This window comes from Alligator mississippiensis, chromosome 3 (assembly GCF_030867095.1).
Source record: "Alligator mississippiensis isolate rAllMis1 chromosome 3, rAllMis1, whole genome shotgun sequence".
In the NCBI taxonomy this organism is placed as follows: Eukaryota; Metazoa; Chordata; order Crocodylia; family Alligatoridae; genus Alligator; species Alligator mississippiensis.
Genome location: NC_081826.1, coordinates 86,723,931 through 86,739,522, shown reverse-complemented (window position 1 = coordinate 86,739,522; position 15,592 = coordinate 86,723,931). Strand labels below are relative to the sequence as shown.

Below are 15,592 nucleotides of genomic sequence, written 5' to 3'. Positions count from 1 at the left end.
TTCTGGTTTTTACACTCCTTGTTCATCCACTCTGATTTGGTGTAGAGAGCATTTGATGGTGCATTTGTCTGCAATGCTATTTTATGTGTGGTAATGAGCTTTATTTATGTACATTTAAAAAGCATTTTCCTTTATAGAAGGCCACAAACAATCTTTTGATTGTCACTTTATTGACAATACTTATATCCACTGTATGAAGTGTTTTATATTTATATTTAAATTAACCTTTGAGGTAAATGAAGACAGCCCCAGGATATAAATCATGCTCAGCATTTTGTATAGTGTGAATTTCTTGGAACTTGACATTGTTGAAGTTCCATGACTATTGACTTTCCCTGGAATTGCTTCACAGTATTTAAATGACTTGCAGTAGGGTTTCTTGCCTTTGAATTTCTTTAATTTCTTGTGGGGTTGTTTTTTTTTTGGTATGATGTTTGGGTGCTGAGTATATCCCTCTTTACTAGTCTTTTGTGGTCTAACTGTACAATCTATGGCTAAAAAGATCCGTGAGAATCTTTGAGGCTTGGGGAGTTTAACACCTGACTCTTCAAGACCCTTCAAGAGCCAAACCTCTTCAAGCTTGGTCTTGGTCTCAGAGTAAGTAAATAGAATGTTGATCATAAGAGTGCATTGGGGAAGAGCAGAAGACTCGTATCATTATCAGATTGTCTTTATAGCAGTATCTGGCTCAGTGTGCTGTTTTTACACTGAATTTTACTGATTACATTGTGATTTTGCTTGACTGCATTATGATGAAGTTGAGTTGGGGTGACACAGTTATTGCAGCAGGATGCTGCTCCATGCTTTGTTATTTTGTGGCTGTCGATAGTGGTGAATTGACCATGCAGTTTTTTGAGGTTGAATACCACTACTCATAACACATCTAAGTAGTTAATCACATGCTAGACTGAATTATTTTGGTGTGGAAGAAATGGCATTTAGCAGTCACATTGCAGCTTCTATCTAAATGTAGTGGGCTATAAGTGATGTAGGTTAATACAGCTCCCTAGAAGTTACCAGCTAAGAATCAAGCCTGTTTTCATGGAAACTGAACAGGAAAGCATAAACTTGCTTCTTCTCTACAAAGGAAAGCTCCTAATTAACATTAGTTCTTAACTATCCAATTTTACAGAATATAACAATTTCTGTTTCTTGCTTTCAGTTGTGTTTAATATTTACGTTTTGTTCCTAGCTCTTCCATGTTGCATATATCCTTATCAAGTTTGCAAATTCTCCTCGCCCAGATCTCTGGGTGTTGGAAAGATCAGTGGATTTTGGAGGAACCTACATACCTTGGCAGTATTTTGCTCGTGAGTATTTTCTTTAATCACTGCACTTTTATAGGACAAAGCTGCGTTTTACATAATCACAGCAAAATCACCAATAGACTTCTCTTAAGGTTTCAGCTGTAATGAAGTACAATCATCTGAGATATGTTTGGAAATTATCCTCAGTTGATCCCTTGTTCTTAGGCCTTTTGTTTTCAAAATGATGAGTGAGAGGTTGTGCATAAGCAAAATTTGTAGTTGAAAAATGTAGAATCTTTTTGATGAAATTTGTTCCAAGATTTTTTAATAAAGTACGGTAGAGTAACTTTCACTTGGAGAGCCATCAGAAGATCTATTCTTGAAGGTGTCCTCTCTTCAGAGAGAAATCTTTGACAGGATCCATTTTTAAAGCAGGCCAAATTAACTTGACAATACAGCTTCTCATTTAAATTGGTGTTGATCACATCATTAAAATGCACTCTGGTACTGTGGAAATGTAAACTGTGGAAATGTAAGTATTTGTCTTTTTCAACTTGTTCATGTCTTTTGTATATTATAAAGGTGCCTTTCATCCCTATACAAAACTAAACTGAAATACAAGCAATCCACCCTTGAAAAAAGTCATATTTTTAGTGATATTTTGAAACTGCTGCCAGGACATTATCAACAACTTTTGGGGTAGGAAGTAAAGAAGAATGTGCTCACCTATTTCTAATATTGTCAGCATTTTTCTATAATAATATTTCTGTTTGCATAAAGAGATAAGTGAGCATTGACCTAGTTTGATTTAGTGGGATACTTCATTTGAAACCATGAGGGACAATTCTTTGTCAATTTATGTGAAAACAATATAAAATCTTGTGTGTAAAATAAAAAATATAAATATAAGTAAATATTTCAGTATGTCAAAAAATCAAATTCTTACTTTACTAGATTCAAAAGCAGACTGTTTGGAACGTTTTGGAAAGGAAGCCAACGCTCCTATTAGGAGGGATGATGATGTCCTTTGCACTATGGAGTATTCTCGGATTGTACCTCTTGAAAATGGGGAGGTAAATGCTATTTAGAAACAGATGAAAATGAACAGCATTATATATGGGTAGCTTAGCATGAAAATGTAATGGCTTTTATTAAAAATTACAATTTTCAGTCAGTTTACAAACCTGGGTGCTTAAAATTAAATTTGTAAATCCTTACTCAGGCAGTCATGGCAATGGCCTGATTTGTATAGAATATGCTGAGAAGTCTACCCTCTCATTGCTATCTGAGAGAAGAATGAGCGCTAAGAACCTCTAAATTAGTCAACTCATTTAGCTTCTGGACTATGGGTAGGCACCTTATATGAGTTTTAGAATTTTGGCTTATCTTTGAATTGCCACACTGAATGTATTGGGCCCGATTGTTTGAGAATTACTTATGGAAATAAAGATTATAGAGTAATGCATTGACATTTCAGGATAAATACCTTCAGTTGTTAAAAATATGTTTTAAAATGCTGTAAGTGTACACAACAATGTAGTGTCTGTAAAAAAAACTAGCACAGGTTATAATTCTTTGATTTAATCAAGTGGCTCCTTACCAGTGAGAAACATATATTTTTATTTTGCCTGGAACTATTGTGGGTGAGGGCCTGTGTGTATAATGTTTTCTCACGTAGGTTTATCTCCAGTTAAACATTATGTCAAATCTAAATGCAAATTTCCTTGATATTAATGGTTGTTGGAATTTGTTGTTCTTGGGTTAAGTCACTACCAGGGATCCTGGTTTTCCGGGATATAACATCACAAATTGTCTGATTAAAAAAATCACAATTTCATGAATAAAGCCCCTAAAATCTGTTATTAAAATTAAAGGCTCCCCACAGCCCTCCCCGCGCCTGCCCCCCAGCCCTGCTCATGCCTCTCATACCCCACTACAGCCTTGCTGGTGTCCCTTGCCCCCTACCCACAGGCCCTGCTTCTCTAGCCTGTCTGGAAGGGGCCTCCAGCTGCCAGGGCTATAGACCTGGATCCTCAGCCCCCTACTTCCACTCCCCTCTGCTGCAGGGGGATGGGGCTGGCTCCCTGCCACAGCACACACTCCTGAGTGGGGCAGAGGGGACCTGCGCCCCCCAGATTTGTGTGCGGGGTGGGTGTGGGCGCAGGCTTCTGTCCTGCTGCCCTCCCCTGGGGCCTCTGCAACCAGGGGGTGCAACCCAGCACAGCAGGGAACAGTGGGGCTGTGCAGAGAAGCTGCTCATCACTGCGAGCTCCATGCTGCCCTGGTGCCATGCCTCCTGCAAACGGAGCTGCAGTGAGGGCACTGATGTGGGGTTGTGCCCCTCAAAGCAGGAGGCACGTCGCCAGGGCAGCGCGGAGCTCACAGCAGTGAGCAGCTTTTCTGTGCAGCCCTGCTGTGCCCTATTGTGCTGGGTCGCACCCAATGGGCTCCAGAGGCCCCGGGGGAGGTCAACAGGGTGGGAGCCCATGCCTGCAGCCCGTGCCTGCTCCACACACAGATCTGGGGGGTGCAGGTCGCCCGTAACCACTTCGGGAGTGCACACCATGCAGGGAGCCAGCCCCATCCCCCTGCCACTCCAGGTGCCTGTTCTGCTTCCTGCTGGGGCCCTGCAGCCATGCATTGTGGCCCTGGGCCCCAAGTCTCCCCTGCCCCAGCTGGGCATCAGCCTCAGCCCCAGCCCTGCCCAGCTCCCTCCCTATGGGGGTCTCAATCCCCCTCTTTCCCTCCCCCCCCACTGCCACTTAACTGCAGGAGCTGCTATTGCTACCTGGGGCCATGTGCATAGTAGATGCACATGGTGCCCCTATCTCACTGCCCTCCTCCTGCTCCCTCCCAGCTCCATGCAGGCTGGAACTCTGCCAGCCTGCAGGGAGCTCATTGCAAAACTGGAAAATCCTCAGGTTTCTCCGGTAAAATGATTAAAATGCGTTTGCCTCTGACAAAAGGTAGAATCTGCTGTTTACTGTATTTTTCCATGGGAAACTGAAAACCAGGATCCCTGGTCATTGCATAGAGATTCTTTGGATGAAGCTGCTAAACTTCTTTAAAGTTTGGAGGGTTTGGAACTTACTGTTCCAGTTTAGATTTACAATACTGTTTTCAGTTAACATTTCTGTAGTGATCCAAACACACATTATAAAAATAATTTGTTTAGATGTTTGTTGGCACTATTCTCTATTACATGCTATGAGTTTTCCTAAAGGAGTTGTGTAGTAATTGGGAACTTCAGCATTCTAGTATTATGTAGTTAAAGTTTATAATGGCCAGTTGGAAACCTGAATCTGAAGTCCGTTCAGTTATAAATAAATAAACAAACTTTTACTCAGTTGCATACTCATGACTGCTGGGCTGCTGTAATCAGTTCCTTTTTCTTAAGAAGAGTGTAGAAGCACTTGATTTGGATTAGTAGATAAACCTACTTCCATATGTAAGGAATTCTAAAGCAACATAATGTACTTTCTTTGAAAAGATCATTACCATACTGCCAGGCATTGGACCTACTAACACTAATTTTTTCCAGAGATATTTATGTCTTAACCTAAGAATGAATGTCCTGAGTAGGGGCCAGTACTTCAAGTTCTGATGCGGGGAAAGCTCCTACTGACATCATGGGCTGTTAGCAATGGAATTAATAACTGATTATTACTGATCTTTTGTGTAAAAAAACATGCATCTCTTCAGTGGCTTGTAAAGTAAGCCATTCAAACAGAATGATTTAGTTTATATAAATGTATAATGTAGTTTATCATGTAATAAGTGTTCAGTCATATCTTGGATCACTGGGAATTTATTTAAATATCCAGGTTTCAATATAGATATCACCAGAGCATTTTTAATGAAGCAATGTGACTGTTATTGCTCTAGATATAATTAGACAAAATAGTAAATTTTTGGAGGCCCACAAATCATTTGGCTGTGGGCCTACTGCTAATAATGGTTGATATGTTTTGACAAAAAATATTTGGTGTTTTATCAGATTGTGGTGTCCTTGATAAACGGCCGTCCAGGAGCAAAAAACTTCACTTACTCTCCCACTCTTAGAGAATTTACCAAGGCAACAAACATCCGCTTGCATTTTCTTAGAACCAATACACTTCTTGGACATTTGATATCCAAAGCTCAACGAGACCCCACCGTTACCCGCAGAGTGAGTAGCTTTTTCACAGACAGATATTCAACAGCTGTCTTCAGCATGTTATAGTGAATAGAATAACTTGAACTTTTCAGATCTGCACAACAGTAACAGCCAAAAACTGGTATGCTCATGCCAATGGCTCTTTCCAGGTCTGCTTGTAAAAGAAAAGTAACTGGAGTGAATCAGAATTGTGAGACACTGAAAAGGGCAGGAATGATTCGCATATGATGGGGTTGCAGAGCAGGGCATTATGCAGATTGAATAAATAATAAATACAGATGTGCTGTAGGGAGAAATATCTTTCTCCTCAACCCTGTAAGCATATTACAGCAGAAGATAACCTGGACTATACCAATATTATTTTATTCTGTTTTTCCTCTATTATTTATAGTTAAGAGGGGCTTCAGGGAAATCATTGTTAGGGAGTCTATGGGTCCACAGTCCTTTCTGAAGGAAAGGGAGTCAAATGGGCTGCTTGTACATGCCATGGAGGGTTAATTCAGTTTAGTTCTCCCTAAATTGAAACAGTGGGTTTTTAAAAACACTGCTTCAATTTAGGGGAATTAAACTGAACTAAACCCTCATGGCATTTACACAAGGGTGAGGGCTTGATCATTACCTGCCTCTCTGGTGGGGGGAGGGGTGGGGTGGAGGAGGGAAAGCTGAGGGTGGGCCAAGCAGTCCCTGAGCTGTGCGGGGGCCTGGTGCTTTCCTCTGTGGCTGCAGGAAGGCTGGTGCTTCTCCCTGTGGTGGCGGCAGCACCCCCCAGGTCACGCCCATCTCTGGCACCCAGCCCAGCTGGTCCCGGGAGGCACCACAGCCGCAGAGGGAAGCACTAGACCCCCATGCAGCTAAGGCAGACAGGCAGGCAGGCTCCAGGAGAAAAAAAAAGATCAGGCTCTTTGCCACATTTTTTTTTTCTTCAGTCGACTTTGCCTGCATGGGCTGCAGCCAGGTCACACAGAGGCAGGAGATGTCTGCGAGGATGGTGCATGGGGTTCTGGAAGCCTGCCAGGCCCTGAGCATGTCAGCTTCTAGCACCCCATGCACTGTTGCGCTTCGTAAGGTAGCAAACTAAAACACCTCAGAGGTGTTTTATCTTGCTATGTTATGAAGTCATTTAAAGTGGAATACGCCACTGAGTGTACAAACAGCAACGCCATTAATGTGGTGCAAAAGGGCATTTATAAAGGCCCATAGAGTATTTCAGAGACACTGTACCAGCATTCCAGTGCATCAGCAACGCTCCACGGGTGATGTGAGATTATAGGACTTTCTTGTAGACCTTGGAAGAAAAAGCCTCTTCCATTTTTGTGGGGAAACACAGTCCAAAGGAATCTCTATGAATTGCAATTCTCCTGGTTCCATGTGGTCATTATTTTTTAAAATTTATTTATCTAAACTTATATTGCTGTAACATTCGGGGGATCAGCCCTCCTATTGGCTAAGGAACAGTACGAACTCCTTGTAGGCTTCTTCAAGAAAATTTAAACAATTCCAGCACACATTAAGTAAGCTTATTGAGTTTAGTGCATCTGTAAGGTTTTGCCTCAAGGTATTACTTACGGCTAAAATAAATGGAGCACTTATGATATTTGGCAAGTAGTGTAGCTTCAGCGTAAGAAACTCCTTCTGATGTTATCAGATGGTCTCATTAGCTAGTCATAGGACATATGATAGGTAAATGAAAGGTAATGTGTTTGGTTAAACTGCTTACACCAAGAGCCAACATTTTCATTTCCAGTGCCCTCGACAGACAACAGTAGTTCAGCATTCTGGTGAAAGGCCACTGTGATAAACTTGGCATGTGGATAAGTTAAAATCAACCCAGACAGTAGAAGAACTGGGTGGGAGGGCAAGTGAGGCATAAACCCCAGGTGCCAACTATGAGGGGGTACCAGAATACCCTCCTCCCACTCCAAGAGTCTTTACCATAGTGGGTGCAGCCCTGTGCTGCCCAGCTATGAGAACTGGGTAGGCACAGCCCCGCACCCAGCAGTATATCTGGGGGATGGTTTCATAGTTGGTAGGGTCGGAAGGGACCTGAGCAGATCGTCAAGTCCGACACCCTGCCATGGGCAGGAAAGAATGCTGGGGTTAAACGACCCCTGCAAGGTGTCTATCTAGCCTTCTTTTAATGACCTCCAAGTTAGGAATGAGCACCACTTCCCTTGGAAGTTGGTTCCAGATCCTAGCCATCCTGACTGTGAAGTAGTGCCTCCTGATATCTAGCCTGAATCTACTCTCTGTCAACTTATGGCCGTTATTCCTTGTTACTCTCCCGCTGCCTGCAGGTCTCCCTTGGCCAGTTTATAGACGGCCACCAAATCCCCTCTCAGCCTTCTCTTGTGGAGGCTGAATAGGTTCAGGTCTCATAGCCTCTCCTTGTAGGGCCTGCCCTGCTGCCCCCTGATTATGCGAGTGGCCCTCCTCTGGACCCTCTCCGTGTTGTCCACATCCCTCCTGAAGTGCGGTGCCCAGAACTGGGTGCAGTACTCCAACTGCGGCCTGACCAATGTCATATAGAGGGGGAGGATCACCTCCTTGGACCTACTCGTGATGCATCTGTGGATGCATGACAGGGTGCAGTTAGCCTTCCTTACTGTGTCCCCACATTGGCGGCCCATGTTCATCTTGGAGTCTGTAATGACTCCAAGATCCTTTTCTGCCTCTGTGCTGATGAGAAGGGAGTTCCCCAGCCTGTAGGTATGCTGCTGGTTCTTTCTCCCTAGGTGCAGTACCCTGGACTTGTCAGTATTGAATCCCATCTTACCCTCATCCGGCCACCCCTATAACCTGTCCAGATCCAATTGCAGCCTGTCCCGCTCTTCTAGCATGCCCACTTCTCCCTACATCTTAGTGTCATCTGCGAATTTGAACAAGGTGCTTTTCACCCCCTCGTCCAAATTGCTGATGAAGATGTTGAACAGTGCAGGCCCGAGGACCGAACCCTGGGGGACCCCACTGCCCACATCCCTCCAGGTCTAAAATGACCTGTTCACCACCACTCTGGATGCGGCCCTCCAGCCAACTGGCAACCCACCTGACTGTAGGCATCGACACCACAATCTTCTAATTTTTTAACGAGAATGGGGTGAGAGACAGTGTCGAAAGTCTTCCTAAAATCCAGAAAGACTATGTCCACCGCAGCACCTACGTCCAAGGATTTTGTGATCTGGTCATAGAAGGCCACCAGGTTGGTCTGACAGTTCCTGCCTCTAATGAACCTGTGTTGGTTGCCCCTATGCATACACTCCCCTACTTGCCCCTTGCAGATGTGCACCTGGATAATTTTCTCAAAGAGCTTCCCCAGGACTGAGGTAAGACTAACAGGCCTATAATTTCCTGGGTCCTCCTTCCTCCCTTTTTTGAAAATGGGGACCACATTGGCCCTTTTCCAGTCCTCTGGCACCTTGCAGAGCACCACGAGTGCTCGTGAAACTGTGCCAGCGGTTCCACAATGACCTCTGCTAATTTCCTCAGCAGTCTGGGGTGGAGATCATCAGGACCTGCTGATTTGAACACGTCCAGTCCCACCAGAAGTTCCCTGACTAGGTCCTCTTTGACCCTGGGCCTGGCTGTGCCTCCCCTGGGACCATTGGGGATCCCAGTGGGGGGGATGGCCTGGTCCCTGCTCAGAAAAATGGAGGCAAAGAAATTGTTAAATAGGTTAGCTTTGTCGTCTGGTGAGACCACCAGATTTCCAAGCATGTCCTGAAGAGGCCCCACGTTACCTGGATGAGTGTGAAGAGTGAAATAATGCTTCCCCCTGCTCCCTACCCCAGTAAACCTTTGCTAGTGCAGACACAGCCCTGTACCCAATAGCATATCTTGGGGGGAGGAGGAGCAAATGGCACCATAGGCAGGTCCCAAGGATCCTGTGCCATGGGGCTGCTGCTGATGGAGCTTATGCTGTTACAGCAGTAGTGACTGCCTTCAGTATGTGGAGATCTAGGGGCAGGTAAGACTTCACTCCCCCACTTCTGTCACTTCCTCCCCCAGTTTCCAGTGGTCAGCATAGCCCCACTTCCCTGACCTACCACAGTCACAGCAGAAGCTTGCTATACACCCAGCTTTCTCCTCTATCCAAGTAATGGCTATGCTTCTTCAATTTATGAGTTGATTTCATAATGTTGGGAATTATCTTTACTATAAGCAATGATGTATCTGAATTTTTACAGTTGGACATAGCACAGTCCAATACAGTTTAATCCTCCAAATTAATACAATTTAATCCTCCAAATCACCTTCTGGAAAAACCTAGAAGTAAATGCATTCACTTACTATGGCATTAATACAATGTCACATCCCATTGGAGAAGGGGGCAGTAACCATTTTTAACTGTGGCAAAGACAACGAGAGCATACATTTTAAATGTGGAGAATGATAATAAACAGTCAGCACAATTAGACATGAATGCATATGTCCAAAAAGAGCCAGTCCAAAAAGTTAAAAAATAATATGGACCAGATTCTCCAGTCTGCTAAGGTCAATTTATCCCATCCACACAATGCAAAGTAGTCTTAAAGCAGCTGGCGATGGCCAGCAGATAAGTCTTCCTCTGCAGGGAAGCACTGTGCTGCCAATTACCCTCCTGTCTGGAGAGGGAATGGACATTCTGTGGGTGGTGTGGGCATGGTGGAGGAAAGCTCTGATATTCCTGACCTTCCATTGACAGGGTAGAACTGCCTCTCCAACTTGGCCAGGAGCCAAGTATTTGAGGGACACAAATTTGCAATTGGCTTTCTTCAGCACTCCCATCTATCAAGCAAAGCATGACTAGGGTGGGGAAAACTACTCTTAAGTTTCTTAAACATACACGCAGGTTACTATAAATAGTGAGTCAGGCCAAATGATTAAAATTTTATCTGCAGTAGATAGGGATAGTTGCAAGGTGTGGTGATAAGGTGTAAAGTTTTCTCACTCTAGGTCATTAGCTCAAATCTAGGTCAGTCAGAAGTTATGGTAAGTCAGCTGGGGAGTCTCGGTTTGATTGCTAGGGGTCATAATCATGTCACCATTACAACTGGTACCCTTGTTAGCATGTCAGAAAGGTCATCAAAGAAATGTGAATGGAGATTGAATTAGTAGCTTGGCCATTCCCAAGCACAAATGTTGCTCACTGAGATGCACCTGAGCTAGCTTTGAACTAGCTGATAGCAGTGGAGCTGTTACAGTACAGGCTTCACTGGGAGCTCCACAAGGCTGCTTGGGGCTCTGGGTAAAAATCATGCCTCTGCTGCTATTTCACTATCAGGGCTTGCATTAACTAGTTTAAAACTAACTCATGTAGGTCTACAGAGGCTATAGTTGCACCTTTATATTGCAGTGTAGACCTATGCGTGAGCAGGGCTGCATGGGAAAAAATGAAGTACCCCTGTTTGTTGTTCCTTGTTAGCAGATAATACTTACCCAAGTAATAATTGGTTCTGCTCCTTCAACACAGATGTCAACAGGAGTTTGACCTTTGGCTAACTGGATCGGGACCTGTGTGAATACATTTGTTTAATAATCTGATAAACAAACTTTAATGAGACAATAATACCTTTTTGCTGTTATTATAATGCCCATCGTACATGCATATATACTTCTCATTTTTGTTTCATAGTATTACTACAGCATAAAAGATATCAGTGTGGGTGGACGATGTGTTTGCTATGGTCATGCTGAAGTATGTGATGCGAAAAATGTTGAAAACTTGTATCAGTAAGTAATCTGAACAGCATACTTCTTTCACTGGCATTTTCAAAGTAACATTTTGTATTATAGTGAAATGCTGATCTCTTACACACTTTTCTTCATGTTATTTTTAAAGTGAAAACTTGATAATGCATTTGATGATATATTGAGTTGTATTACAGTTAAATAGGACAATAAAGTAAATTAGCTCTTTTTCCATGAGAATGAGGGATTTTTTTTTATTACATTAAACCTGGTTGAGATAAGCATCAAACAACCAAAGACAATGGAGTTACTCCAGTTTAACAGAAGTAGAACTGAAATCAAAGAAGGTCCAGTACCTTGAAAGGTACCAGTCAGAAAAGAATGCTTGGTGTCCTATTATCCTTATAGTTAGAGTGATGATATAACCTCTTAACTGAATTACTGATTATAATATCAAAGAAAAGCACATCCATCTGTACCATATTTTCAGTGTATTCCTGAGCAAGCAAAAAGCAATTACAAATACTTTTTTGCAATCATTTGGAAATGCATCTAGATGTTTGAGAAGTTTCTTATTATTATCACAGATTTGAGTGATTAGGACACTTTAGAGAGAAGCTATTTTTTTGGGAATTAAAATCATTTGACAGTAGAGACAGGCTTAGTAAATTATTCTTATCTACTTTTCTTTACAAATGTATGTTTCCTGTGGATTAACTTGAATAAAAGAGGTTTAGCAACACCAAGTATTCTATACTCACAGATAGTACTACAGGAAAGATTCCTTGCCCCATGATACTTTTTAATCCTCAAAAATTTCTCTCTCCCCCAAAGTTAGATTTTACCCCCTGGGAGCCTGTCTGTCCCAGGAAAATGCCTCTGGAACCAGGTTCTTTAAAGCAGGGGTGGCCAACCTGGGGAACCTGTGTCACAAGTGGCATGGGCAACCTCTGTTTATCACATGACAGATTGGGGAGGGAGCAGGCAGTACAGTGATAGATCAAGGCCGGAGCAGAAAGCAGAGCAGCAGATTGATAAAGAGACAGGGATTAGAATGGCACTTGGGGAGGAGGCAGAGCTCAAGTTGTGGTATACCTGCCAAAAAGGTTGGCCCTCACTGGTTGAAAGCACAGAGCCATAGCCAGGCACTTTGGTGCCTAGTTATGCAGAGTGCCCCCCTATGTGCTACTAGGTAATAGTGACTGAAGCTTTGCACATCCCTGATTTGATTCAAAAGAGATTTGGCCCAATTCAATGGCCAAATCTATGAATCTGAATCAAACCAGGAGAGCCATTAATATCTCTGAATCAACACAGAAGCCTCCAAATTGATTCAGAGAGACTCGTTGATTCAGACACAGACACAGCTTTATATGTTTTTTCTACAAACCTCAAGGTACCAGGCGGTTTGTGAATGCTGAGATGCTGGGGTGGATGGAGTGTTCCACGGGAGTGCGGGGAGTGGGGTCCCCAGTGCGCTCGGTGGTGGGCCTGGAAGTGGACCAGAAGCACTTACGGTCCATTTTCAGGTCCACCGCAGAGCGTGCAGGGGACCCCTCACCCCCCAGCTCGGTGACTGGTGCCTCCTGGGTCTGGGGGGGGGGGGCACCCAGGGTCCCCAGGGTCCCCCCATGGCTGATCGCTAAGCCAGTGGGTGTGTGTGGAGGGGTCATCTGCTGCTGAGCATGCAGGGGGAGGCCCCCATGCTCCTGTGGGATGCTCCATCCACCCCACCATCTCAGAATTCATGAGTTGCGCCTGGTACCTCAAGGTATGTAGAAAAAACATATAAAGCTGTGTCTATGCCCAAATCACTGATTCTCCGAATCGGAATCGAATCTTCAGATTTGGATTTGGCCAAATCAAATCAGGACAGTAATCCGAATCAGTGAATCAAATCACTGTCCCCCAAATTGGGCCGAATACGAATCTGAATCAAATACAGCCCGCTTTGCACACCCCTACTATGTAACATTACTTCCAATTGATTTGGTACTGCCTTATGTGAAGATGATGGGTGTCAGTGTACCACTGGCACTGCCCTTGCTACAGTGCTGCTAAAGCATACTTTTGCTCCTCCTATTAACCGAGCATTTTGACAGGACCAAGCCATGTTTAACAAAATTCCATGATCAAGTGATGGATATTTTTGTATGTATTTTTATAAAGAAGGAATAAGAAGGTAGGACCCTTTCAGTGATTCTTTTATCTTGTACAGATGATTTAACTAGTGAAAAATGAGTGCAAAGTGGGTGAAAATATTACCAAATCAGAATAATAATACAGGGAAATGCCTAACATCCACACTCCTGTCTATGGCACATGGTCACATGTTGTTTCTGAAGTCCAGTTTCTTTCCATCACTTAACGTTCTCTAAAAGTTCTCACTCCTTTTTAATCAGGAAGACTTGCTGTTTGTGATGGCTTGAAAAAATACCTCTTTAAATTCCCTTATGTTATCAACGGTGTATGTTATCAAAATACTTTAAAGTGCAATCTCTGTGTATGGACAGATATAACTTTTTAACCCCTCAAAAGGAATGGGGAAGTTGCCACTCTGGGACATTAGCTGTTACCTTGTAACTATTACCTCTGCATACTCTTAGCAATTTCAAGAGCTAAATCATTGCAAATTTAACCATGAATGAAAAGGCTGTACAGGTATTGCTATAGGAGTGTGCAGCAGTAACAGTTACATAATACAGCTTACAGTCAATAGGTTTTCTCTTTGTAACTGAAAAATACTGATGCAATTAATGCAGTTCAGCATTCTCCAGTATGTTATACTCACTAGGTATGTCTACATGAGATGCTTAATGTGCAGAAGACTAATTCTACTGCACCTTAGCGCAGTGGGCAAAGTATGTGCTAATGGGCTAATGTGCAATAGCTTTAGTTTAATGCACAGTAGCATCACAAAAAAACCCCCATTAATCTGTGTTAATGTGCAGATTACTGCGCATTTAGTACCTGTCATTACAGGTACTAAACTTTGTGCTGTAATTACAGCTCATTAATGAATATAGATGCGCCCAGTTTGAACTGATGTAAAAAGCTACACCAGGGTCAGAGTGACTATGAATCAAGTCCTTACAGTGTTAGGGCTCTGTTCTTCAAGCATGTACTGTAGTAACTTCAAAAAGACCATCCACTGTAGTGAGATCTAAGTAGTGAGATGTGTAATCATGAGTGTTTGCAATTTGTAAGTGAACCTTTTAGGAAGGTTATTTAATTAATCAAAATAAGCACAAAATATTTTTCTTTTGGTAGGTTATTGTCTGTTGCTGTACTTTTTAGTTATTTCTGATTCTCAATATTCCTTTTTGCATTCTTTTATGAGAAATATGATGAAGCAATTATCTTAGATATACTACAGAGCTCTTATAAAAAGTAGTATAAAAAAATAACAGAAACTTTTCAGTGCAGAGTTTAACGGTGACATATATTTGGATATACTATAAACAGTAGTTTTCAAGCTGTGTTCCACAGAACCCTGAGATTCTGCAATAGGTCATCAGGGGTTTCTCAAAGAGATTAATGCAATAGTGGAACAGGCTGGGTCACCTGGCTCCACATCAGGTTACATGGCCCACAGAGCCAGTGGTAGGGGTTCTGCAGCAAATGAAATTTTATGAAAGGGTTTTGTGATTATAAGAAGTTTGAAAACCACTGCTATAGAACTTTGAATTTGAGCCTTGGGCTGTAACCTAAATTAAGATTGGTTTCAATTATTGTCTTTGAAGTATCAAATTTTTAAATTCAATCTTTATTAATTCCAAGTTAAAAACGATCTCTTTATATCATTTGTGCTCATAGGCTCAAAATCATTTGGGTGAAGTAATCTACTGTGACGTATGCTAGAAAAGTTGTGGAAGAATTTGGTGTTACATGTTGACCTCTTTACCCATGGAGCTTAGGTCCTGACCTATTTCATCTTAGGTGTAAATTTTGGATTGTGATAAAAGAAGAAAAATGTAGTTTACATCTTGTTTTATTTAACTGAGAATGTATTTGCTTTCCAGGTTTCAGTGTCAATGCCAGCACAACACGTGCGGGGAAACCTGCAATCGCTGCTGCCCGGGATACAATCAGAAACAGTGGCAACCTGCAACAGCTGACAACACAAATGAATGTGAATGTGAGTAGCACAAAAAGGTGCTGCTTTAAAAGCCATAATCCCAGAAGACTTTGGTGTATAAATGGAGCTTATCTACAGTGCAAGTGTGTTCATGCATTATAGCAAACATGCTGAAAGTTTAACACCTGTTTTATTTACTGTGAGCATTCTCCCAGGCTAATAGTCTAGACTGAACAGTGCACTGAAATATTATTTGTATTGTCCTCTTGGTCTTGTTAAACAATGACAATAATTATTACTTGAGCCACTGCAGGACATTAGGGTTCTTTTCCTTCTTTGGGAATCTGGAATATCATACAGACCCTTATATTCCTGAGGCTTTATGGTACTGCAGATGAAGCTGTGCATGCTGGCCAGGGCTGGGGCCCTCCCATGTAAGAGGGTGGG

General features: G+C 42.6%; 1 protein-coding gene across 6 annotated transcripts in view; it reads left to right on the top strand.

Moving 5' to 3' along the window:
* LAMA3 (laminin subunit alpha 3) overlaps positions 1-15,592 on the top strand; it is a 193,327-nt gene that overhangs the window by 31,626 nt on the left and 146,109 nt on the right. For 5 of the 6 annotated variants that reach the window (XM_059724169.1, XM_059724170.1, XM_059724168.1 and 2 more), the window contains exons 3-7: positions 1,193-1,310; positions 2,202-2,320; positions 5,245-5,415; positions 11,012-11,109; positions 15,090-15,205. In XM_059724169.1, coding sequence (XP_059580152.1) covers positions 1,193-1,310; positions 2,202-2,320; positions 5,245-5,415; positions 11,012-11,109; positions 15,090-15,205 — 622 coding nt within the window. Of the gene's footprint in view, positions 1-1,192; positions 1,311-2,201; positions 2,321-5,244; positions 5,416-11,011; positions 11,110-15,089; positions 15,206-15,592 lie in introns of those variants that run through there. The other variant, XM_019487213.2, reaches the window with a different exon arrangement.